This window comes from Purpureocillium takamizusanense, chromosome 4 (assembly GCF_022605165.1).
Source record: "Purpureocillium takamizusanense chromosome 4, complete sequence".
In the NCBI taxonomy this organism is placed as follows: domain Eukaryota; kingdom Fungi; phylum Ascomycota; class Sordariomycetes; order Hypocreales; family Ophiocordycipitaceae; genus Purpureocillium; species Purpureocillium takamizusanense.
This window is the reverse complement of record NC_063071.1, coordinates 1,638,837-1,660,673: the sequence shown is the minus strand read 5'-3', so window position 1 is coordinate 1,660,673 and position 21,837 is coordinate 1,638,837. Positions and strand designations below refer to the sequence as shown.

The window sequence follows — 21,837 nt, the reverse complement described above, 5'->3', positions numbered from 1 at the left end:
GACCGTGGGTGGGCTGGCGCATGCCCATACTCGCAGCTGAAACGGGGTACAGATACCTTGAGCGCTCAGCCGGTCGGCCTGCACATTGCACCGAGGCTAATGCCGGCGTGGTACCCAGTACGCTCGCTCCAGCCACACTAAGTCCCTGGCACTCACTGCACCTGGGCAGGCCGAAGCCACCAGGACGCACAACAGCCCCGGAGCGGAACATTAATTCCCCTCGACGCGCGCCCAGCTCCCCGGCCGGCCACTGGCGGCGCTTGACTGTCGCTACCTTAGGTGCTCACTCACAGGTACGTACCCGCTGTCCTGGCGGAAGGCGACGGCGGGCTGATGAAAATTATTCCTCCAAAACTCCTCTCCATACCTCATCCAACCACACACCCGAGGTCGTCATCGCGTCACCTGGCGTCCTGGATCCCGAACAATCTACGCCTCAAGGCCTCCTCACAGCCTTGTAAACCGCCTTGTCTCGCCCGGCTCTGCGGAGGAGGCTCCCCGTCTTTCGACTTCTGATCTTTTCGGTCGCGCCTACAGCTTCGTTGCTGAATTTATCGCGACGCCGGTCCGAAACCCGTCACAATGGCGTCGTCGTCGCTCGACCCGATACGCTCCCTCCTCTTCGGCAACCCAATTGCCGTAACGATAGGAGATGCGCTCAACTCCTTCTCGGAGCGCAGAGCCAAGCTCGGCCTGTCCAACCCCGGCACCATTGAGACCCTCGCCAAGGAGGTCCAGCGCGATGTCTTTCTCAACAACTACATGTTCACCGGCATCCGCGCCGACCTGACCAAGATCTTCAGCATGGCCCCGCTCTTCCAGGTCTCTCATCAGTTCGCCATGGGCGAGCGAATCAACCCCTACACCTTTGCCGCCATGTACGGCACCGGCAAGGTAGGATGCTTACAGTAGCCCCTTCGCGCTTTCGGTGCTAACATCTACAGGTCTTCTGCCAAGGCAACATCGACAACGAGGGCTCTCTCTCCGGTCGCTTCAACTTCCGCTGGACCGACAAGCTCGTGTCCAAGTCACAGCTCTCCATCTCTCCCGGCGGCCAGGACATGGCCCAGTTCGAGCACGAGTACACCGGCAATGATTTCAGCGCCTCCCTCAAGATGCTCAACCCCTCGTTCCTCGAAGGTGGAATGACCGGAATTTACATCGGAAGCTACCTGCAGTCCGTCACTCCCCGCCTTGCCCTCGGCCTTGAGACTCTCTGGCAGCGCCCCGCCCTCACGCAGGGCCCCGAGTGCGCCGTTTCGTACTGCGCCCGCTACAAGGCCGAGGACTGGGTCGCCACTGCTCAGCTGCAGGCCGCCATGGGAACCCTCAACACCTCGTACTGGCGCAAGCTCTCCGACAAGGTCCAGGCCGGCGTCGATCTGAGCCTCGGCCTCGTCCCTGCTGCCGGCGGTCTCATGGGCGGCGGCCTCCAAAAGGAGGGCGTTACCACCATCGGTGCCAAGTACGACTTCCGCATGTCTACTTTCCGCGCTCAAGTCGATTCCAAGGGCAAGCTCTCCTGCCTGCTCGAGAAGCGTGTTGCTCCTCCCGTTATGATGACTTTCGCGGCCGACGTCGACCACTTCACGGTAGGTTTCCCCAAGTGCCTCGCTCTGCTGGACCCTGACTGACCTTGAAGCAGCAACAAGCGAAGCTCGGCCTCGGCGTGTCTATCGAAGCCGCGCCCGAAGAGCTGCAAGATCAGCAGGAAGCTCTGGGTGCCCAGACGCCCCCCAACATCCCCTTCTAAGCCCGACAATGTCGGTGTGACGAAGGCGTCTCGGCTCCAACTCTCCTCTTACCATGAAGCTGCTTTGCGCAGCAGACATCGTGCGGCAGACGATCGAGCACCGTCACTTCATTCGATGTTTCATATCTCGCCCTCGTCTCCAGCTTCCTCCAGCTCCGAAGACGGTGCCTCCTAAATCGCCTCCGCACTACCGTCACGCACGCGGGCAGCTTCATCCCGATAGACCCTGTCAACATAGCCGAGACAGCAAAAACGGAAATTTAATTGGCGCCAGCATCGACGCCTTGCGCGCACAACGGCACTCCAAGATCCAGAGGAGTAGTGGGTATATCTTGGATCGGTGGCGTCGTCCGCAATCATGTGTATATTACAATCCTCAAAAGGGGCCTCCCCATGATGGTGGGGAGGGCCTTTGTAACGCAGTAGGGGAGGCATGTTTGGTTTCCCAGGAGCAGAGACTTTGATGGGCCCTGACGGTTGCGGGGGTCCCCGGCGTGGACGGCCGAGACCTGCTTTTAGTGTACGAGGATATAGACGAAACCCGATTGTTCTACTTGCTGTTGTAGTCAGCGTCCCGCCCGCGCCCAATTCTGCGGCTTGTAGATGACAAGCAAGGCACCATATTTCGCCGTGGCATTGCAGATGAGGCGTCGTGGTATTCTTTGTTCTGTAGGCACAGTCTGTTGTAGGTGCCGCTATTGTGAGCGGACAGGCTTCTCATAAGCCCTCGATATCTCCCCCCGGATACAATTGTGATCATTATCCCGCCCCTCTCGCAACGCCGTGGTATCGTGCAGTCCTCCTATGAATGCTATATCTATTGCGGACCATCCGCCAGCGTCGTCTGTACGTCGGACCCCGCTCCGCTCATGCCACGCCATCCCATGCAATCTACGTAATCGCTGCTCATGTGCTCTTGTGTCGGGTGTGACCGGCAAAGCTACTGCTGTTGAATGTAAAAAGAGGAAGGAAACAGGGAGCCGTCCTAGGGTCCCATCGAAGGCACTACATGACTGAACACTCTCGTTCGGGTTGGTCGCCTTGAACTTTATGTTTCGTGGGCTTGTCCTTTGGCTTGGTGTTCTTCTTGGTTGGTGTGCTCTGTGCGCGAGCTGAAGACTTGTCCATGTCTTCGGGAGATTCGGGCGCCTTGCTGGAGGCGTCCGACCCCAGTGGTGCGGTTGAGTTGGACGCCGATGCGGTGAGCGCGTTCGACTCAGTAAGGGGCTCTCTGCTCGGCTTCATGAGCCCGCCTAGCCGACTCATGGAGAAGCTGGGCCGACCCTCGCCGGACTGGCTTGCTGGACGACTCTGTCGCCCCAGTGTGAAGCGAGACGCTGCTCGCGAAAGGCGTGATGCTGTGGTCTCGTCACATGGTGTGATCACAGGCGAACTAGCGCCTGGAGTGACGGCTGGGGACACCGCAGCCGAATCGGTAAAGACACTCTGACGGCGGGAGTCTCCAGGCGTCGAGGCTGTGGAGGGGGGCACCCATGGCTTGTCGAGATTGACACGCTGAGGCTGCTCTCCCTCGAATGAGAGCCGGATGCTAGGCGGCTTGCTCCTGGAAGCCTCTGCGACAGGAGTATCATCTTGGTGGTTCCCATTGGGTCGACTGTGCGCAATGAGGTCCTTGTGAAACGCCGTAGCGGTTGACGGTAGCTCCAGGCTCGTTTTGGACGATTCAACATAGGAAGGAGGCTCGGCTTCCGTGCCTTCAGTTGACGGGCAAGTCAGATCCACCATTGGAACGACCTGGTAGAACAAAAGGTACGGCATCTCCTCCTTAAGTGATCGTCTGATGTCGTCGACGAATATGACGCGGTTTTCCAAATCCAGATCGTCAAAGCGAACCCACTGCGCCTCCTCATAATCCGGAGGCGGATCAAAATCGTGCCTCCGATTACCGGTGAGTAGCTTCGGTGCTACTCTGGCGAAGGCAATGTAGTGGCCGCTTTGAAGAGACTCCCCGCGGTGACAGACGACAGACTGAAGTACCAGCTTGTACTCTGTGCTCAATTCATTCTCCTCGTCGAGTTCAGGATTACCTGCGAGCATGAAGTGCGGTAGCCGTAGACTGTCGGGGATGTCGATGAATGTGTTTGAGCGCTGCGGCTGGCCCGACTCGGTCATGGCATACCGCTTGAGACAGATGCCCACGATGGGTCGCTGGTCAAAATTCATGGCAACCTCGACGTCATTGCGAGGCTCGTTCGTCGTGAGGGCGTGCCAGGCTGCTCTGCTTGTCAATTCTTGAATCTAGTGAGGGGAAGAGATCATCTCACGGATGAGGCGGAAAAACTGCCACGCGGGTATAGTCACCGCCTTGACGACTGTTGATCCCTTGCGACGTCGCCTCGGGATGTTCGCTCCATCAGCAGTTGGGCGGCCTTGCTCGTCCACATGAATTCGCTGAATCACGCTTGTGGAGCGATGCCTAGTTGAGGGGCGTCTTGGTAGAGTATCTGCCTCCTCACTGTCATCTCTGTTTGCTGCTTTATCCTGGTCGAACGCAGAACTTGTATCATTTGTTCTGGTGGAGACGATCGAGCTTGTACGCTCGAGGGCGTTATCGAAAGGCGAGGAAGGAGACGATGCGTCAATTGGGGACGCCGTCATCGATGACGAAGAACCACCCTCTTCGCCTCTGATGAGACGAATTGTAGCTTGGTGAACCGGATTAAGTCGGTCTTCGAGCTTGCCTTCGTCGATTGTCAACCTCTTTCCTTCCTCGCTATCTCGCAGCACATCCACGCGGGCATTGAAATACTCCTCAAGGCAATCTTCGAGCTTGACGCCTTTGCCTTCGGGATCGGGGGGCACAGCGAGGTTCAGTAGCCGCTCATACACGACCTTGTGATCGTCCTTGTCCTTTTTGCCTTGGTGGAAGAGGTCCACCTGCAAGGAAAGGAGAGGCAACTGCAGCGTCTCGGTGATGAATGCGAACGCTTCAGAGGTGTCTTGCTGTTCTAGCAGACGAGCATCGGGCCAACCGCAGTCGCCCAGGGTATCTTGAACCAGTTTCGTCTTACACAGTCAGCATCACTGTGAGGCTGTCTTTACGTGCCGCAACTTACAAAGTCGGTTTTGATCAGGTTACCGGACCGGAGCATGTTGACCCATATGCGTAACAAATTGACGAGCTTATAACGGGGGTCTTCAAGAGTAAAGTCGTTTTTGAGCATACACTCAAATGCGTCGAGCTTGGCGAACATGGCAAAGAGCAAAGCATCGAGGTAGCAAGTGACGCATTCTCGATTCTCGGCGCCGACCATGTGCACGCCTGGATCGTACGAGGTAATGATGCCGGCCTGAGCCTTCTGCTCTATATCGATGAAGTCGGCCGTCCTCTTCGGGTCACCATCGGCGAACTTGGTCGCCATGATATCGCGAATGTGCTCGTAGGATACGTTGGTGATGTTGAGGCGGTCGAGAAGCTTCTGAGCCTCGTCGATCTGCTTGAATGTTAGCGCGACACCCGAAAGCCCAGCTGGTGCAGGCTAACCTTGGCATCGTCGAATTCCCTGTCGGCATCGAGCTTGGCGGCATGTTTTGCGCTGTCAATCTTGAACATTGCGCGGAATGCCTCGGCGGACAATGGCCGGGACTTGGAAATGGTCAACAACTGTTTGAACGAAAAGACAATGAGACGCAGGGCGAGCGAGCTACCTTGTCCTTGTGCCCAGGCGGCACCGACTTGCTCCGTCGATGCGTGCCATTCTTGTCTCGCAAGCTGAGGAACTTTCTTGGAAACTCCTTCATGATTTATATCACGGCGGCGACGCGACTCGACTCGACTCGGCCGGAAGAGCCTCGCAGGGTTCAGCGGGGCAGCAGCTGCATGCGGATTCCCATCGTCTGGCGGCGCGCCAGTGTCTGCCGTTGAGGCTTTTGTGAGGACTCGGAGGGCGCGCAGTTCGCGGGGAACCTGAGCAGTAGCAGCGGCAGGAATGGCGGGGAGGCAGTGTCGAGCAGGGATGGCAGACGAAAGACGACGACGCTAAAGGTTGGCAGATCGGGAAGTCGGAGGCGGCACAAGCAACGGCGAAGACGGCGTTGAAGACGATCTCAATGGCGGAACGGGCGTCGCGACGTGCAGAAGGCAGACGTCGAAATCTCGTTGAGCATTGGCGGCGAGGGAGGCGTGGCCAGAAGCGGGCGTCTGTCTCGAGGCGGACAGATGGATTGACAGGGTCCCGGAGACGACCTGATGGTTTTAATGGAACAGGATGGAGCTTCTGCGACACCCCAGTGGTGCCCGCTGGACCTTCCTGAACCTGCTGACGCCGCTCCACTACACGACACATCCACCCACTGAGAGGGGCACGCTTTGGTTCGGGTCGGCTGCCTGTTGGCGCCAGAGGAACGAGAACCCTGGACGGGCGTCTGCTGGCCGTCCGGATCTTGGCTGCGCACGGTATGGCTGGTGACACTTTGCTTGTCGAGTCTCGTTGGGAGTGGCGTCGAATCGCACTGTGTTCTAGCTCCTGTTCCAGGCTGCCTGCAAGTCTCGGTGGGCGCCTTGACCAGGCGCACTGATAAAGTCCACAATAAAGGTCCGCCCTGGATGCCAGAGCGATCCGCTACCCAAGCCAACCTGAAGGGACCGAAAGTCGCATTCCCCAACAGGTGGAGGCTGCCTCCTGGGAAAGGTAAAATCGACCGCTTTGGACCCCAGCGCCACGTTTGCGTGTCGTCCCGCAGGACACGGCACGGGCAGCAACGTCGTCTGCATCACAGCGTCAGTCAAAGGTACCCAGGATTCATGGCCACCCTTCATGGGCCACCACCCATGACGAATCCAGGCAGACGCCCTTTGGTGAATATGACTGCAGTCATACGGTGCCTCTTTTGCCGCCTGCTCCGCGTCATGGTTGATCAATCCCCAGGACCCTGGGCGATTGCCAACATAATCTAGGGAACGTCGCCCAGTTGAGCCAGCACCTGCACTGGATTTAGCACCACAATGCTGGGCCGTGCCTCACGGGCGGTTTTCTGGACGTGCAAACCACCGCTACTCAAGCCAAATGGCGCCACCCGAGCCCCGTCCTGCGTACCACACAGCCACGTGCGGCGATCTCGGTGTCTTGACAGCGTGTACCTCGCTGCCGCAGCGTTCCGTCCAGGCCCTCGGTCGCTTGCCTGTTGGCCTGTCCAGGCCTGCGTCAGGGACTACGACGTGCTGACGAAGCGAGCTCGGTCTCACGGTCATTGCGTCACCCGCAAGGCAGCCGGCGGCAACAGCGCGCACCTGCTGACTTTACTAATGCACACGAGACTAAAGTTTTGCACTGAATGTGTCATGTAAACGGTATTGGTATCGACTTGGAGGTCCTGGGACATGTGTTGGTAGCATGCCGGTCTGCGGCCGCGGCCTGGCAGCGTGATGAAACTCGTAATGCAGGGTCAAATGATGTGAATGAAGCCTTGTCAGACCACCCGACTCCGCGACATGGCCAAGAAACTAAATCTGACTTACACTCATAGCAGCCATCAGCTAATTCGGTCCGACCTCTTGGGAAGACGCGCGGAGGCAATAGTGAAGCCGTTGGGCAATGCGGGCCTGCCAGCAGTGGCTTGAGGTGACCGCACCGCCACACCTGGGTCGAGCTCCATGTGGCTGAGCCACTAGCCTCCTGGCGGACGGAAATTTCCCATCGACCTCACACGACGACTATCGCGACCGGCATCAAGTTCAACACGCATTCCACAATGGCTGGAGCGCGCGAAGGAACTCGACTGGCGAGGGCGCTGCGCCCGAGCCAACTGCCCTTGCGGACGGCGCCCATGTGCGCTCGACGCTTCGCCTCCAGTACCGCGGAAGCGACGTCGAAGCTGGCCGAGCTGGGTGATCTTGAGGATACCACCGCCTTCACGGCGCCGACGCCGGATGCCGAGACTGCGCGAGCTTTCGCGGCTGCCCGGAGCCAAAGTGCAAGCGAGACGAAACTCCCAGGCAATCGGTAGGCGCCTCGGCCTATCTTCTTTATCCAGAGCCCGTACTTACAGAGTCAGCTATCAATACCATCCTCCCAAATACTACCGCGGCCCCCTTCACCCGGTGCAGATGCCTCCTTCGTCCGACCCGACCGCTCGCGACTTCGTCCCGGGTCCGTTCAGCTTTCCCAGGTTGAAGCACACATACGACAGCACCATCGCCCCCGACCTGCTCACCCTCACCTACACCCACGTTCCTCCCGGCACTGTGCCAGTCGAGTCACAGAAGGGCACACTGAGGGGATGGGACGGTTCCTCTCCGTACCACAAGAACCGACCGCGCCGAGGCCCCCGTGGTGGTGGCTCCTCTCGGCTCGGCATACTCGAGCGCAAGATCACGTGGAACAATATCCCTGAAATCGAGGCCGTCACCATCAACTCGTACGCGCCGCTTGCCTCGGACAACAAGGAATACCTGCACGTTGCGCGGGCTGTGGTACAGGCCATTTCCGGCGCATGCCCCGAGGTGACCACTGTCAAGACCCATGTGGTTCAATGGGGCGTTCGCAAGGGAGACAAGGCTGGCGCCAAGGTTACGCTGCGGGGCGGCGCCGCCTACGACTTCGTTGACAAGCTCGTCACGCTGGTCTTGCCCAAGATCAAGGACTGGCCGGGGATCAAAGCCACCACCGGTGATGACGCGGGCAACCTGGCCTTTGGCATGCAGCCAGCGTGGATGGCCTTCTTTCCGGAGATTGAGTTCAACTACGACGTAAGTGACCAGAGATTAAGGTAATGCCAACGGCAGACTAACGCCCTACAGATGTACCCGGCCAAGCTGATGCCTGGCTGCGACATCTTCATCCACACGACGGGCACTTCGGACAGGCAAGGACGTCTGTTGATGGAGGCGCTGGGCTTCCCATTCCACGGCAAGGTCACGCATTGAGATGTGCACGATAGTGTCAACACATGGGAAGGGAAATGAATGAGCGTTCGGGGGCGGCCGACTGGCCGCAAAGTTTCATGTGGCATAGATCATGTAAAACAATGTACCATAACTGCCCAAAATGTTCAGAAAGAAATCACGGGCGGACCCCATGCGTCTTCACAGCTGGTCCGCAACGCCTCAACTCCGCCCAATGCATTCGTGTGTCCCGAGGACCGTCGTTTAGGCAGCCTTGGATTTTGCACGCAAGGCATTCATAACCTCGTCCACAGCCTCCATGCTCGTGGCGTCCACATTGCCCGTCTCATGGCCCACCTTTGACAGCTCGTCAGCGCAGGCATCCATGGCGGGTTGGTAGTTCCGGCACGCCGAGCTCAGAGCGTATATGGCCTTTTTCCTGACGTCTTCCTTCTCGGCATCCTTGGTGGCAAGGCCAACCAGCGGTGGCAAGCCACCAACGGCGAGGAGCCGCTCCTGCGTGCGCTCGTTGTTTTGCACGGCGGTACCAATGCACCAGGCCGCCATCTTGCGCAGCTCAGGCTCCTCGGCGGCCAGCTGCTCGAGCAGTGGGGTCCAGAGGCCCAAGTTGGCAATGTTGTTGGCGTTGTCGAGGCCCTCGATGAGCTGCTCGAAGTTGTCGAAGGCGATGAGCTTGTCCTCGAGGGAAACGTCCTGCGACAGGGGCGCCGAGATGATCTCCATTGAGGCCTTCATGAGGTCGGCGTCCGAAGGCCCGCCCATGAGCGCGGCCATGACTTCGGGCGTGAGCTGGGTGCTGCCCTCGGTGGGGGGCTGCGCCGTGGGGTCATTCTTGGAGGCATCCGAGTTTTCGATGCTCCAGCGGAGAAGGTCGTTGAGTCGCTTGTCGTCCATGGTGGTGTTGACGTGGCCAGCGATGTGAATTGACGCGTGAGGAGGGTAGCAGGCGCATGAAAAGGTGCGGTTGTGAGGTGTCGGTTGTGACGTTGGCATCGAGCTCCCGACTTTTTCTTTGAAGTTGATGCCCGTTCTGGAAGCTTCATGAAGGGTCTATGCCCAATGAGGACTAGCGCTCTGGGGGATGCTCTCTGCTCAGCATCGCGCTTATCAGCACGGCTGCGGCGGGTATGGAGTGCAAGACGCTGACCCAGCGGTCTTGAAAGAGTTGCTAGGCTCAGAGGTACCTCAATTGGTTCCAGCCAACTCGTGGGATCAAGCATGACTGGACTTTCGCTCTGTGCGGCGTCGATGGCATTTTCCAGGCACGTTGAGATAACTACCCCGCCAACGCCTGATGCCGGTCTGCCCCTCACTGCCATGTCTCCCGTCTCTGTGTGCGAACACCGACGGAGCCCAGAAGCAGCATTGGGCAGCCGGAAAATAAGGCAACACCTGGATGGCACGCTCAAAATAGACCGGAGACACGGATATGGTATTGGGTTTGGGCGGCCATCCGACGAACATGACTTGTGGGACTTTGGCCGGCCTGCAAGGCTACGTATGTACTTCGTACTTCGTACATATACAACGGGCGCAGGGTTCATGTTGCCTGGAGACGGGGGGAGGCGCGCGCCCAATGATGCAGGGCCATGTACTGGAAGCGACAGGCCTACGCAATACTCGCTTCGATCCCCGCGAGTTCAGCACGAGGAGGCGAGGCTCCAGGCACTTTTGCGGCCAGGGTCAGCGGGCCGGTCGCGTCGGGTCGCAGGGCCAGGCAGCCGGATGAAACATTTTGGCAGCTGCGTAATGCTGTGCGCCGCCATCAGCAATGCTGACGACAACCCCCTCGCCCCCTTTCACAGGTACGAGGGCCACTGAGAAATTCCTCATCCACCGATGGCTAGCCTTTTCTAGGAATGGTAGCGGCGCTGCCCTAGCGGCGGGTGGGAGGACGCGACTCGAGGCACTGTTTGGCGGGTCAGGTGACTCGTGTTCAAGGACGACAAACGGAACGTCTCTTGTCTCTCATCACAACGTCGCCTGTATATTAAGAAGTATGTGGTAGATGGATGGAGCTCTGCCCTGCAAGTCGATTGCAAACGTCATGAGATATGGAAGAGAGATGAGGCTAGACACGTCACGTACGTGCCCGAAGATGGGCCCCTCGTCGACAATCGGCAGCCGACCTGCGTAAGATGGAGAAGCGTGGCTTCCAGAGCCAACTGCCACCACAATTCGAAGGCACAGACTGTGATATGTTCAAAAGTGACGTCTGCGGTCCGGATGTGGCGGCGGCGGCGGCGGCACCCGAGTAATACGTAGGCACGAAGTGATGACAGAAATGGTTGCATCTGCTACTGCAATAGGGGCAATCACTCGCACGCGCCAGCAGATTGCTAAGAATCGCGAGCCATGAGAGTAACAACGCAAGCAGCTGCCAGGTTGAGTGCAGACCGAGCATCCATCTCCAGCCTACTGCTGTATGAGGTAGGTTCAGGTCCGTTTGGACAGTCGGGTTCACCTGTTTGTCTCCCAATTACCCTGCTGAACCACCTGATAAGAGTGCCAAAATGACCATTCATCTAGGTCATCGCCTGCAAGGCACCTAGAAGGCCTGTGCAGGCCCCTTCCTGCCCTTACCACCTGTGGCCAATAGTCCAGGAGCCCCAAAGGCTGTGCGTGCAGGTGCTGGCCGTCTCGTACCCAGCCACCACCGTAAGCCAATCACTGGGCCGTAAAAGCGGCGGGCAGCTTCCCCCTCCTCCTCTGATCAGCCCGTTTTCTGCCCCCCGCCTCGAAACGGTAGGCGGTGTTGCGCGGCCAGCCATTTGGAAACCCACAACTTTCTGTGACATCGCCGCCAGCCAAGCAGCGTTGCTCCCCCCTCCAAGCCCCCCAAGCCCCCCCCAGAGCGGAGATACCCAAGGTACTTCCCTCCTTTCTCCCCTCCACTCCGCCAGCTTCTCCTTCTTCAACCTCGCACCCCCCATCTCTTACGAGCCTGTTCCCCATCGAGTCTGTTGCCACGACTCTCTCTCCCGACAAGTCCTCTTCAGCCTTTTCTAATCGTGAGCTCCTGCTGCCCGTCGCAACCATCCCTCTCCCTGAGCTCTGTTGCTAAATCCTTCGTCCCCAACCAGCTTCTCAACCGTAATCAGCAGCCATGGAGGGTACGTCGCATGCCACCCCTGGCCCAGCGTGACCGCGAATACCAGGCCGCGTGCCTTGTCTGGCCATCGCGGGCATTGCCACATGCATCACGTCCGTTTTTGCTAACGTTTGTCTTTGCTACAGAAGAAGTTGCGGCCCTCGTCATCGACAATGGGTAAGCTTCCCCGCTGTCTCACCGCCGCCGATTCTCCCGCCTCGGCTCGCCGCGTGTCCGCCTCATTGCCGGCGCGGCGCGGCGCGGTGACCACTCAATACTTGGCGGCGATGACGGCGAGCGCTGCGCACAATGGGCCTCCAGATGCAGACGGACTGACCTCGACGATAGTTCGGGCATGTGCAAGGCCGGCTTCGCCGGTGATGACGCCCCCCGAGCTGTTTTCCGTGAGTACCCCACTTCTGCTCAGCTCCAACCTGCTACGTAGCTAGTTGGCCGCCGGGTGCACCACCGACCGTACGACCACCATGATGGTGCTAACGCGCGATGCAGCCTCCATTGTCGGCCGCCCCCGCCACCATGGGTAAGTTTCGGGCGCCGTCTCGCCTCGTCTGTGGTCCCGGGCATGTCTAATTTGGCGACAGTATCATGATTGGCATGGGTCAAAAAGACTCGTATGTTGGTGATGAGGCTCAGTCGAAGCGTGGTATCCTGACGCTCCGATACCCCATCGAGCACGGTGTCGTCACCAACTGGGATGACATGGAGAAGATCTGGCACCACACCTTCTACAACGAGCTGCGTGTCGCACCCGAGGAGCACCCCGTCCTGCTCACCGAGGCTCCCATCAACCCCAAGTCCAACCGTGAGAAGATGACGCAGATCGTCTTCGAGACCTTCAACGCCCCCGCCTTCTACGTCTCTATCCAGGCTGTCCTGTCCCTGTACGCCTCTGGCCGTACCACGGGTATCGTCCTGGACTCTGGTGATGGTGTCACCCACGTCGTCCCCATCTACGAGGGTTTCGCTCTGCCCCACGCCATTGCCCGTGTCGACATGGCCGGTCGCGACTTGACCGACTACCTCATGAAGATCCTGGCCGAGCGCGGCTACACCTTCTCCACCACGGCCGAGCGCGAAATCGTCCGCGACATCAAGGAGAAGCTCTGCTACGTCGCCCTCGACTTTGAGCAGGAGATCCAGACTGCCGCCCAGAGCTCCAGTCTGGAGAAGTCGTACGAGCTGCCCGACGGCCAGGTCATCACGATCGGCAACGAGCGGTTCCGCGCCCCCGAGGCCCTCTTCCAGCCCTCTGTCCTGGGTCTTGAGAGCGGCGGCATCCACGTCACCACCTACAACTCCATTATCAAGTGCGACGTCGACGTCCGAAAGGATCTGTACGGCAACATTGTCATGGTAGGACTGCTCGGACCCCTAGCTGCGTGTTGGAACGTCTTGTGCTGACCCTTGCCCCAGTCTGGTGGCACCACCATGTACCCTGGCCTCTCCGACCGTATGCAGAAGGAGATTACTGCTCTTGCTCCCTCGTCCATGAAGATCAAGATCATCGCCCCCCCCGAGCGCAAGTACTCTGTCTGGATCGGTGGTTCCATTCTCGCCTCGCTGTCGACGTTCCAGCAGATGTGGATCTCGAAGCAGGAGTACGACGAGAGCGGCCCCTCCATCGTCCACCGCAAGTGCTTCTAAGGTGAGTTGTTGCACCACTGACGGGTTCGCGACCACGAGTTCTGACGGATGGCAGCGTGCCAAACCGAACCGAGACCCTCTCCAAGTTGCGACAAGGCCATTGCCGACGCGTCCTCGGCCTCGCGAGCGTCCCAGCCTGGTCTCATTTCTACCAAAAAGTCTTTCAAAGGGTCAAGGGGTTGGTTGTCTGTTGGGATCACGGCTTACCCATGTTGCGACAGGCTGGGTAATGGGGTTAAGGCAGAGCTGAGGTGATATTCTGAGTACTCTTATCTGCGTTCGTCTAGACTCGTATAACGGAGGTGACGATTGTATCAAATGTGTGAAGACACGTGAAGACGGTGAAGTTGGTTCTCGTGACAGTGGACTGTCAGGGCTTGCATGCAGCACGGTGGCGCCTGGAGACGACTAGTAGTTCAAGGTTTGTCTTTGCTTGTGCTTGTGCTACTTAAATCTACTACTATAGACTGTGTAGTATTTTGCTTGTCCTGCTCTCGCTGCACGTTGACGGATGGCTCCACGGCGCCCTGCGCATTGGAGGGCTCTTCGTCATCTTGCAGTCTCCTGTACTTGCGGCGACTCTTCTTGGCGGCACTGGCGGCACGCTTTCTCTTTACTTCGCCGATAATGGCGGACCGGCTCTGGTCGCCATGCAGGAGATCGTCTACCTTTTGCGCCAACAGCTCGCGGGCGTGCTTGCGGTTCTGACTGCGGGAGCGGGTGGCTTGCGACTTGACGACGATGCCGGTGGGGATGTGCTTGAGCTGGACTGCGGAATTCGTCTTGTTCTACGTGAGGGGAAAGAAGAAGAAGAAGATTAGTTAGCTCAAGGCGCGCCGACGACAAGACAGACGGAGACTTGGGAAGGTCCCACGCCTCATCTAGATGTGGCGACGGCGGCAACGCACAATTTTTTGCCCACCCGGGCCGCTGCCCTTGAGAAAGGACTCTTCGATCTCCGAGTCCGGAGGGGGCTTGGGGCGCGCGGGGAGGTCGGTCCTGGCGAGATGAGTGGTAGTGCTTAGAGGACGTGGGCGTTGGTGGTGGTGGTGGTGAGGGCGGCGGCCGAGGAGCGATGATAATATAGCTATGCGGGCGGGCGTTGAGTGGTGGTGAGGAGCGATGCGGGAGATGGTAGAGGTGAAGGAGGGTGAGACGGAGGTGAGGGGGGGCATCGTGCGGTTCGATGGGAGGGCCTGGCGGGGAGGCGAGGCAAGTCGTCGGGTCGTTGGGTCGTCGATGTTGCTGGGTGCTTCTTCGCACTGAGGCGCATTGTGAAGTGAAGTTGATGACGGATGGGCCCGGGTAATACGCATGGAGCTGTGCCTACGAGTGGAGTAGGTGCAACGGGGGCGCTGTTTTTAGGTGGCCGCCTGGGGGGTTCCCGTGCACTCTGGAGCCGGCAAACGCTGTCTCCACAGGTTAGTAGCCCAGGAGGTCCGGGAAAGGTACCTACCTAGGCTGACCTCGAAAGTGCTGGACGAGGCCGCGCTGGACACCTGAACGCAGTGGCCCGTGGTGCTGGAAGGGGGGAACGCACAGCGGTCACAGCACCTAGGTCCCCTCGCCTCACGCTGGAGGTATGGAGGATAGGTGCCCAGCGATGGGCGGGAGCCTCGGACGTCCACCAGCGGAGCCACTCGACCGGGCCCGACAGGAACGACGTCCAGTCCAACTCACACATACAGGCTGTGCCGCCGGTGGGGCGGAGGCGTCATGAATGCGTGGCGCTTCCCGTGCGGTGCCAAACCTGGGCAAAATCCCAAAGGTTTTCGTTTTGCGCTGGACGAGAAGTGGAGAGCGGGCGCGGCGGGACCCCTGGGAAAGCCCTGCAGCAGCGGTCGGTCAGTGGCTTTTCGGCCATAAGTTAGGTACCTGGCCTGGCCTGACCTACCACTTTAACGTCCGCCCGCTTCATCGCCGGCCGCCATCCCCGGACACGCCGCCCGCCTCCAATTTCCGTCACGCAACATCAACCCTCTCCCTCTCCCCCGGCGGGCCGCCCCCTTTGCGCAAAACGAGACGACACATCACCACCTCCACCTGCCTGTCCGTCTCTCCGCTAGCAGCACGCGAAGAACCCAGCGCCCATCGCCGCCGCCCATCATTCGATACTGTAACAGTTCTCTCGGGCCAGCGAGCACGTTCGTCGAGATCGCGGACCCCCCCCCCTCCCCTCCCCCCCTTCCTTTGGCGTTTGGCGACGGTCGAATCGACGTTGAAAAGCTTTGGCCCCGGCTCTGGACATACGTACCGAGGCTGCACGCAGCGCGCCGCCCACACCCCCCGGAGAGCCGGAATCGCTGTCGTCTCAACAAACGTCTCGAGCACACGTCTCTTTACAACCCAGGCCTTGGAGTCGCGGGCGAAAAGGCAATGATGTCGAACCTGGGGACATTTCGGCGGTGGCTGCACCGGAAGCAGTACCACTTCGAGGTGACGATGAGCGTGTACATGTTTACGCCCTGGGAGAAGTTTGCCTTCTGTACGTTGACCACCAGCGGCGCTCCCCTTTTTCCTCGAATGCCCCTCTTCCAGGTATGACGGGAAGGAAACGATGTACTGACCAGTCGTGGCGGGGCGGGGCCCTTTTGCTCGCGCGCAGACTCGATCCTCTTCCTGCTCTGCAGCCTCGCCTTCATCGCGGCGGTGCTGTACCTGCCGCACCACATCTCCACCCTGGCGGGCCGCGCGTGGTACTACATCAAGGGCGAGCACATTGACGTGGCGGCGTCGGCCCGCGAGGTGGTCAAGGAGATGTCGGCCAGCGTGCTCAGCGGCGAGGGCGCTGCCGGCGTCGCGCCGCCGACGGCCGTGGGCGTTAGAGAGGCGCTGGGCACGCTGGAGAAGGAGCTGTGAGCGCGCTCGCACACACGCATACACATATACATACACGGACACTGGCACACATCAAGGCGGGCGAATTCTTTTTGGCTCGGCCATGAGGTTTCGGTCCGACTCGCCGCCGGCGGGATGGCAAGGGGGCATGGCGGATGGGAGAAAGACACGCCTGGGAAGGGGGCGAGGGCATGCATGAATGGACACGGCGTTTTGTGTGGCGGGCAGCTTCCTCTGGCTGCTCGGTGTATCATAGAAGTAACTTGCCCGCTATGACGGGCCTAATGACAGCATACTTTAATCGATCGAAGTTGTGTGACAGGGCGTGGCTCAAGATTTGTGGCCAGGGAGATCACAGCTCTTTATCCAGACCGCGGAGCGCGCGGAGCACAAAAAACAAAACAAAGCCGCCTTGACAAGCGTACACTATAACCCCTGAGCGCATCTCCTTCACTAAAAATCGGGAGCGGGTGCGTCGTCGGCCCCCGTAGGTAGTCGCATGCGAGGGAGACGGACACGGCATCGCGGCCCCTGGACGCGAGCCATCTCGACACGTGCGGCAAGCCAAGCCCGAGGAGTGCGCGTCGAGTCACGCTGGCATTGCTGTCAACGGTAGATATAGGCCAAGGGACGACAACGGCGACGGCGGCGGCGCCCGGCCACGTGGTTCATCGCAAGTGCCGAGACGGACGGGGACTGCGGGGGCCCCCATATTCGGCGCCGTAGCTCATGCACTGGGTATGCTGCGGTGGTGGTGGTGGCGGCGGCGGCGGGCAAGATGGGCTATATATATGTTTGCGTCGTTTGTCAGGGCCGAGGGGAACGTGTCGTCGGGAGGGAGCCGTCCTAGATGAGAGGGCCAGCAGGGGGTTGGTCGTGCGTGCGCAGGCTGCGGTGAGGTGACCTGCGGGGGAAGAATAGTTTCAAGGGATATCTTGGCTTCCAGTGATGACTTGAAAGGCATGCCCGTTGAACCACTTCCAAGTTGCCTCGTTCGTCCTCGTTTCGGCGTCTAGATGCCAGCCCCCACGAACCTGCGTATCAGGGCCAAACGGTCAACGACCGGCCCATCCGTCCCGCTGTCTAGAGTCCGTTCACTGGCCTGCGGTCCGCAGAAAAGTCTCGTCAAACGCCAGCAGGCGCAGCGTGCTGTCCTCTCCCGCCACGGCGAGGGTATGCGCGTCCGTCCCCTCGAGGGCGGCGGCGGGCCTCCACGCCAGCTGGAGCACCGCCTTGGGGAGCATGAGCCTGTGTGTTTGTGTGTCAGCAAAGCCGTTCGTTCTCTCGTGCTCTCGCGTCCATTGAGGGCTGCACTCACTCATCTGGCAGTGACAGCTGTACGATCGCCGACCCGTCCTCACCGACGAGGTAGACGCCCAACTGCCCGGCCTCGGTACCGACGGCGAGCACCGCCTTGCCGTGGACCAGGCGCGGCAGGAAGTCGACCGCCGTGACGGACGTGCCGCACGGCAGAGCTGCCGCCTGCGTGAACTGCAACTGCCTCGCGTCGTCCTGCTCCGCCGACGTCGCCGCCGCCCATATCCGCACCTGCTTGTCTCGGCCCGCCGTCGCGAAGACGGGGTTCTCGCACGGCGCCCACGCGGCATCGAGGATCATCCTGCTGTGGCCCTTGGGGTTCGCCTGCAGGAGCTTGTACATGGCCTCCTCTTCGGGCGCCCGAACGAACACGGCCCACTGCCGGTCTCGACCGACGCTCAGGAGGTAGTTGTCGTCGGCGGAGAAGCGCAGGCGGGTTGCCGTCAGCGAGTGCGCCGTCAGCGGGGGGCGGATCTCGGTCCAGCGCTCCGTCTCGAAGAGTCGGATGACGGCGTGGTTGGTGGAGCTCGCCTTGCACGCGCTGGCGATGAGCTTGCCATCGTGGCTCGTGGCCAGGCACGACAGCTCGTACCCGTGGCCGTACAGCTTCTCTACCTCAGGCCACAGCGTATGCCTCGACAGCGTCTCCTCGAATGGCGGGTGGTTGATCTCGAGGTAAGACTTCTTGACCATCGAGGCCGGGTCCATGGCCTCACGATCGCGATCATCGACGGGCTGGATCTCCTGGTCCTCGTCCACGGCGTCGATGGCCTTGTTGGACAAGCCGAGGACCGGCATGTTGGCTGCGTCGGGCATGTGTTCCACATCTGAGCCTCCGATGCCAGCGACGCGGTTGAGCAGGGTGGCCACCGCCTTGGGCTCGCCAAAGACGCGCATCAGCTTCTCATCGGCGCCCGACACAAATTGCGAGTCGCCCAGCGCGTCGATGCAGTTGAGATCGTAGCCGTGGATCTGTGGCCGCGCCATCTCGTGCCAGGTGTTTGCCCCTGACGCCGTCCACTTGGTGTGCAGCCGCGTTGTCTGGTCTGAGCTGGTCGACAAGAGATAATCGCCGCCCCTTGACCAAGAAATGCCCGTCACGGCCTTTGTGTGTCCCGAGACGGCGACGCAAGGTTTCCACGAGTCCTGCGCAGGCTCGTACTGCCATCGCCTCCAGCTGCCTGTCCGTCCCAGGCAGGCTACCGAGTTGCCGTCAGGGGACCAGAGCCCCGTCCAAAAGCCGCCGGTGCTGCCCGTCGCGGTCGTGGCGCCCTTTTCTCTGCTAATCTCGCCCAGCCTGACTGTGCTGACCCAGATGCCCGACGAAGGATCCGCCTCCCAAATGGCCAGTGAATTGTCGGCAGAGGTTGATAGGAGCTGCAACTTGCCGTCGGCGTGGGTGTGCCATCGCGCGCTGTAGATCCAATCTTCGTGTCCCAGGAGGAGCGCTTCAAAGGTGATGGAGCAGTCCTTGCCGGCGGACTTGAGCCAGTATGCTTTGTTTGAGGGTGACTTTCCGGGGAGAAAGGCGCCGCTCGAGGGGTCAGCGCCAGAGGCGGCCAGGGCGGGCAGCTCATGGCCTTGATGGAACCTCCAGATGCGAACGTACTTGTCCTGGCTGGCAGAAGCTAGAAGCAAGTCGCTCTTGGGGTCTTTGTTCTCTTTGGTGAAGTTCAGCGACCGTATCCACCCCTCATGTCCGGAGAGCGTCGCCTGCACGCTGAACTGGACGGCGTCGACCCTGGCGTCCGCAGTCAGGATCTGGATTGTGTCTCGCGTGCCAGCCGCAGCCAGAACGAGGACGTCGGCATCGTCGTCCAACGTCGCGAGAGATAGCGCCAGGGGAAAGAATTTGGGTGCCGTCTTGATGATTTGCAGTAGGCGTAGCTCGCCGGCTTCTAGCATCCATATCCGAATAGTGGCGTCTGCTGCTCCGGTTGCCACTATCCATCTTGGCTGTTCGGACGCGAGCCTCGCGGCCGTGATGCAGTTGATGGGCCCCTCGTGCTCGGAAAATGTCTGCAGGGGGCAAAAGTCGTGACTGCCACGCCGCGACTTCCAGAGTATGAGCGTCTTGTCGTCTGAGCCGCTGATGAGATATGCGTCTTGGTCGCCCTCCAGCTCGGGTGGAAATGCCACGGCCTTGACAGTCTCCTTGTGTCCGCTCAAAAGCTTGAGTATGCCCTTGGGAGGATCATCCTATATCGAGTTTTATTTTCCCGAGTCAGTCATGTACTTTTTGAGTGTGCTGATAGCTTGGCGTCTGAGCTCACGAAGGGCTGCCACAGGGCAACGTTGACGTCGGCGCCAAATGCCAGCAAACCGCTCCGGCTCCAGTCTGCGACGGCTGTTTGCCGGTTGGCTCCCGTCGCCAGGTACTCGACCGAAGCCCATTTTGCGCTCATCTCGGGGTCCTGGTGAGCAGCTGTGCTTGTGAGTCTGAAAATTGTGTGCGTCTGGTGCTCTGATTGGCTGGGATGAGGTTGAAGTGAGTTTCGGAGCTTACGTTATGTCTGGCTGCTAACAGCTGTGGCGCGTGTTTGAATGCGCACGAGTTATAGCAGCGCCTGCCTGCCTTGCCGCAGGACAGGCGTCCACCGTATCCCATCCACTCTCGGTTTGGTGCGTATATGCTTTTCACGTCAAATCTCATCCACATTCTGAAAACGAAGCCCGGCAACGAGGCACACCCCAATCGCAGCCCTCATCATGGCCACCGCCGCAGATGCCATTGGAGCCAAGCAGCTCACAATCTCCGTCGAGTTCTCGTACGTTGGCTCCTTCTCTCCGTCCCTTTCGGCCGGCTTGTCGCCCACGTGCGAGTCATGAGGCGCGTGCCAGTGTCCCAGATCCGTCGCGTCCCCCGATCTGGCCCAGCGACCCTGATATGCGCGCGAACAACGCCTCCTCGCCAACGGATGGTACGCTGACACGCGAGCCCCAGGGGCGGCCTCGAGATGCTCTTCTCCGACCAGCGGCACCACACTGTCATCCTGCCGTCCGAGGCCAAGAGCGGTCAACCCGCCGACATTGCGTTTTTGATAGATCATCTCTGCGAGCATGTCATGAAGGATACGCGCAAAGAACTTTTCGTACTCGACGGCCACATGTGAGTGTTGAGATGCCCCCTTGGACATGCGATTGGATCATTACCGCTGTCCACGGACGAGGCCCTGCTCCCCAAGTCCGACCCTGCGTCCCTGCAACCACCAACCACGGTCCCGATGGGCCCGCCGCGAGTGTGCCGGGCCCCCCCATCGCCTTGCCCCTTTGGCCCTTTTAGATGTCACATCCATCCGTCGGCAAGGCGGAGAAGACTTGGGATGAAGGGATCTCGACTGACTATTGAGCGCCACAGCCGGCCGGGTGTCCTGGTGCTCATCAATGACGCCGACTGGGAGCTCGAGGGCGAGGAGGCGTACGAGCTCCAGGCCGGCGACAACATCCTCTTTGTCTCGACACTCCACGGGGGTTAGCCCACTCAACCACGCATGTCTCTCTTCCTCCCCGGTGGCGACCTTGTCTCTGCGCTCTGCAGAGTCACTACGGAAGGGAGAGGGATCGCTTCCAGCCCAGCCCCCCCACCACCACCCGCGCTCCTGTCTTAGATCTCTAGCCTCCATGGTCCGTGGGGAACACCCTCAGAGGAATCTCTGTTCAGCTGAACAGGGCACGCTCGCACGCCCACGCAGCTGCTGCCCAAACGCGGCGGCGGGCGCCATCGACACCTTCGGTCCAACCAGCTGCCGTCAGCGTTGGCGTCTCAAGGTCGCCATCTGACGTCCAGCCATGCTGAAACGCAAGGACGCCGCTGGGGAACCATCTGACCTGGTCCCGGGAGAGGCATATGCTCCACGCCGACCCGCCCACAAGCCAAGCCGTCCCAACACAGCTAGCGATGGTCTTGACCTATTCTGACTCTTTCTGCACGAGGCTGGCCGCGAGGGCGGGTCTCGGATGGCTTTGGACAATGGCCCCGTCTCTGAGACTTTTGCTCGCTGCAAGGCCGCAGAAGCAGGCGTGCGATCGAAGAAGGGAGGGGGGGGGGGCTGGGGGTGTGGGCTGTCAAAAATAAATCAGGCTTTGTCTTTGATGGGGATGGGGGGGACGAGGGAGTCGGTGACGAACAGTCTCCGTACATGGCGCTGCACCGCACTGCACGTCTCAGCGACGAAGCCAAAAAGAGGTGTTTCGACAAGAGGTCTCGACGGCCCTGTGGCGGCGCGGACCTGTTCCGTTTGGGGGCGTGTGAGGTCAAAGGAGGCGGTGAATACATACGGCGGCAGACACATGTAGGACCCCCGACGT

At 60.0% G+C, this 21,837-nt stretch overlaps 9 protein-coding genes across 14 annotated transcripts; 5 read left to right on the top strand and 4 right to left on the bottom strand.

The window, feature by feature from the left end:
* The first annotated feature begins 309 nt into the window (after positions 1 to 309).
* TOM40 (translocase of outer mitochondrial membrane) lies at positions 310 to 2,325 on the top strand. Its single transcript, XM_047986428.1, has 3 exons — positions 310 to 894; positions 945 to 1,592; positions 1,646 to 2,325. Exons 1-3 carry the CDS (start codon positions 583 to 585, stop codon positions 1,751 to 1,753), a joined length of 1,068 nt encoding a protein of 355 aa, XP_047842410.1. The 5' UTR covers positions 310 to 582; the 3' UTR covers positions 1,754 to 2,325.
* On the bottom strand, positions 2,319 to 5,925 carry JDV02_005158 (uncharacterized protein). The gene is made up of 5 exons (XM_047986427.1): positions 5,423 to 5,925; positions 5,259 to 5,360; positions 4,831 to 5,208; positions 4,039 to 4,780; positions 2,319 to 3,987 (listed from the first exon to the last, which is right to left on the bottom strand). Exons 1-5 carry the CDS (start codon positions 5,513 to 5,515, stop codon positions 2,759 to 2,761), a joined length of 2,544 nt encoding a protein of 847 aa, XP_047842409.1. The 5' UTR covers positions 5,516 to 5,925; the 3' UTR covers positions 2,319 to 2,758.
* Positions 5,926 to 7,399: 1,474 nt separating this feature from the next.
* On the top strand, positions 7,400 to 8,795 carry mrpl7 (54S ribosomal protein L7, mitochondrial). Its single transcript, XM_047986426.1, has 3 exons — positions 7,400 to 7,716; positions 7,769 to 8,462; positions 8,514 to 8,795. Exons 1-3 carry the CDS (start codon positions 7,466 to 7,468, stop codon positions 8,637 to 8,639), a joined length of 1,071 nt encoding a protein of 356 aa, XP_047842408.1. The 5' UTR covers positions 7,400 to 7,465; the 3' UTR covers positions 8,640 to 8,795.
* Positions 8,685 to 9,582, bottom strand: FES1 (hsp70 nucleotide exchange factor fes1). The gene has a single exon (XM_047986425.1). It carries the CDS (start codon positions 9,510 to 9,512, stop codon positions 8,862 to 8,864), a length of 651 nt encoding a protein of 216 aa, XP_047842407.1. The 5' UTR covers positions 9,513 to 9,582; the 3' UTR covers positions 8,685 to 8,861.
* Positions 9,583 to 11,461: 1,879 nt separating this feature from the next.
* Positions 11,462 to 13,960, top strand: ACT1 (actin). 5 transcript variants are annotated; one of them, XM_047986420.1, is made up of 8 exons: positions 11,462 to 11,629; positions 11,702 to 11,731; positions 11,856 to 11,886; positions 12,058 to 12,113; positions 12,220 to 12,250; positions 12,312 to 13,083; positions 13,144 to 13,375; positions 13,430 to 13,960. In XM_047986420.1, exons 2-7 carry the CDS (start codon positions 11,725 to 11,727, stop codon positions 13,372 to 13,374), a joined length of 1,128 nt encoding a protein of 375 aa, XP_047842402.1. In that variant the 5' UTR covers positions 11,462 to 11,629; positions 11,702 to 11,724; the 3' UTR covers position 13,375; positions 13,430 to 13,960. The 5 variants fall into 5 exon arrangements, with proteins under 5 accessions (XP_047842402.1, XP_047842404.1, XP_047842405.1 ...); XM_047986422.1 differs by having other exon boundaries at positions 13,144 to 13,844; XM_047986423.1 differs by having other exon boundaries at positions 12,312 to 13,375; positions 13,430 to 13,844.
* JDV02_005154 (uncharacterized protein) lies at positions 13,788 to 15,017 on the bottom strand. The gene is made up of 2 exons (XM_047986419.1): positions 14,283 to 15,017; positions 13,788 to 14,162 (listed from the first exon to the last, which is right to left on the bottom strand). The coding sequence occupies exons 1-2, from the start codon at positions 14,688 to 14,690 to the stop codon at positions 13,791 to 13,793; spliced, it is 780 nt and encodes a 259-aa protein (XP_047842401.1). The 5' UTR covers positions 14,691 to 15,017; the 3' UTR covers positions 13,788 to 13,790.
* A 733-nt stretch (positions 15,018 to 15,750) lies between these two features.
* Positions 15,751 to 16,233, top strand: JDV02_005153 (uncharacterized protein; the record flags this gene model as incomplete). Its single annotated transcript, XM_047986418.1, has 2 exons — positions 15,751 to 15,859; positions 15,980 to 16,233. The coding sequence occupies 2 exons, from the start codon at positions 15,751 to 15,753 to the stop codon at positions 16,231 to 16,233; spliced, it is 363 nt and encodes a 120-aa protein (XP_047842400.1).
* Positions 16,234 to 16,907: 674 nt separating this feature from the next.
* ELP2 (Elongator subunit elp2) lies at positions 16,908 to 19,996 on the bottom strand. Of its 2 annotated transcripts, XM_047986416.1 has the most exons (3): positions 19,803 to 19,996; positions 17,531 to 19,728; positions 16,908 to 17,460 (listed from the first exon to the last, which is right to left on the bottom strand). In XM_047986416.1, exons 1-3 carry the CDS (start codon positions 19,932 to 19,934, stop codon positions 17,307 to 17,309), a joined length of 2,484 nt encoding a protein of 827 aa, XP_047842398.1. In that variant the 5' UTR covers positions 19,935 to 19,996; the 3' UTR covers positions 16,908 to 17,306. The 2 variants fall into 2 exon arrangements, with proteins under 2 accessions (XP_047842398.1, XP_047842399.1); XM_047986417.1 differs by having other exon boundaries at positions 17,531 to 19,996.
* Positions 19,997 to 20,238: 242 nt separating this feature from the next.
* URM1 (Ubiquitin- modifier 1) lies at positions 20,239 to 21,005 on the top strand (the record flags this gene model as incomplete). The annotated part of the gene is made up of 3 exons (XM_047986415.1): positions 20,239 to 20,297; positions 20,474 to 20,638; positions 20,888 to 21,005. The coding sequence occupies 3 exons, from the start codon at positions 20,239 to 20,241 to the stop codon at positions 21,003 to 21,005; spliced, it is 342 nt and encodes a 113-aa protein (XP_047842397.1).
* Positions 21,006 to 21,837: the final 832 nt, after the last annotated feature.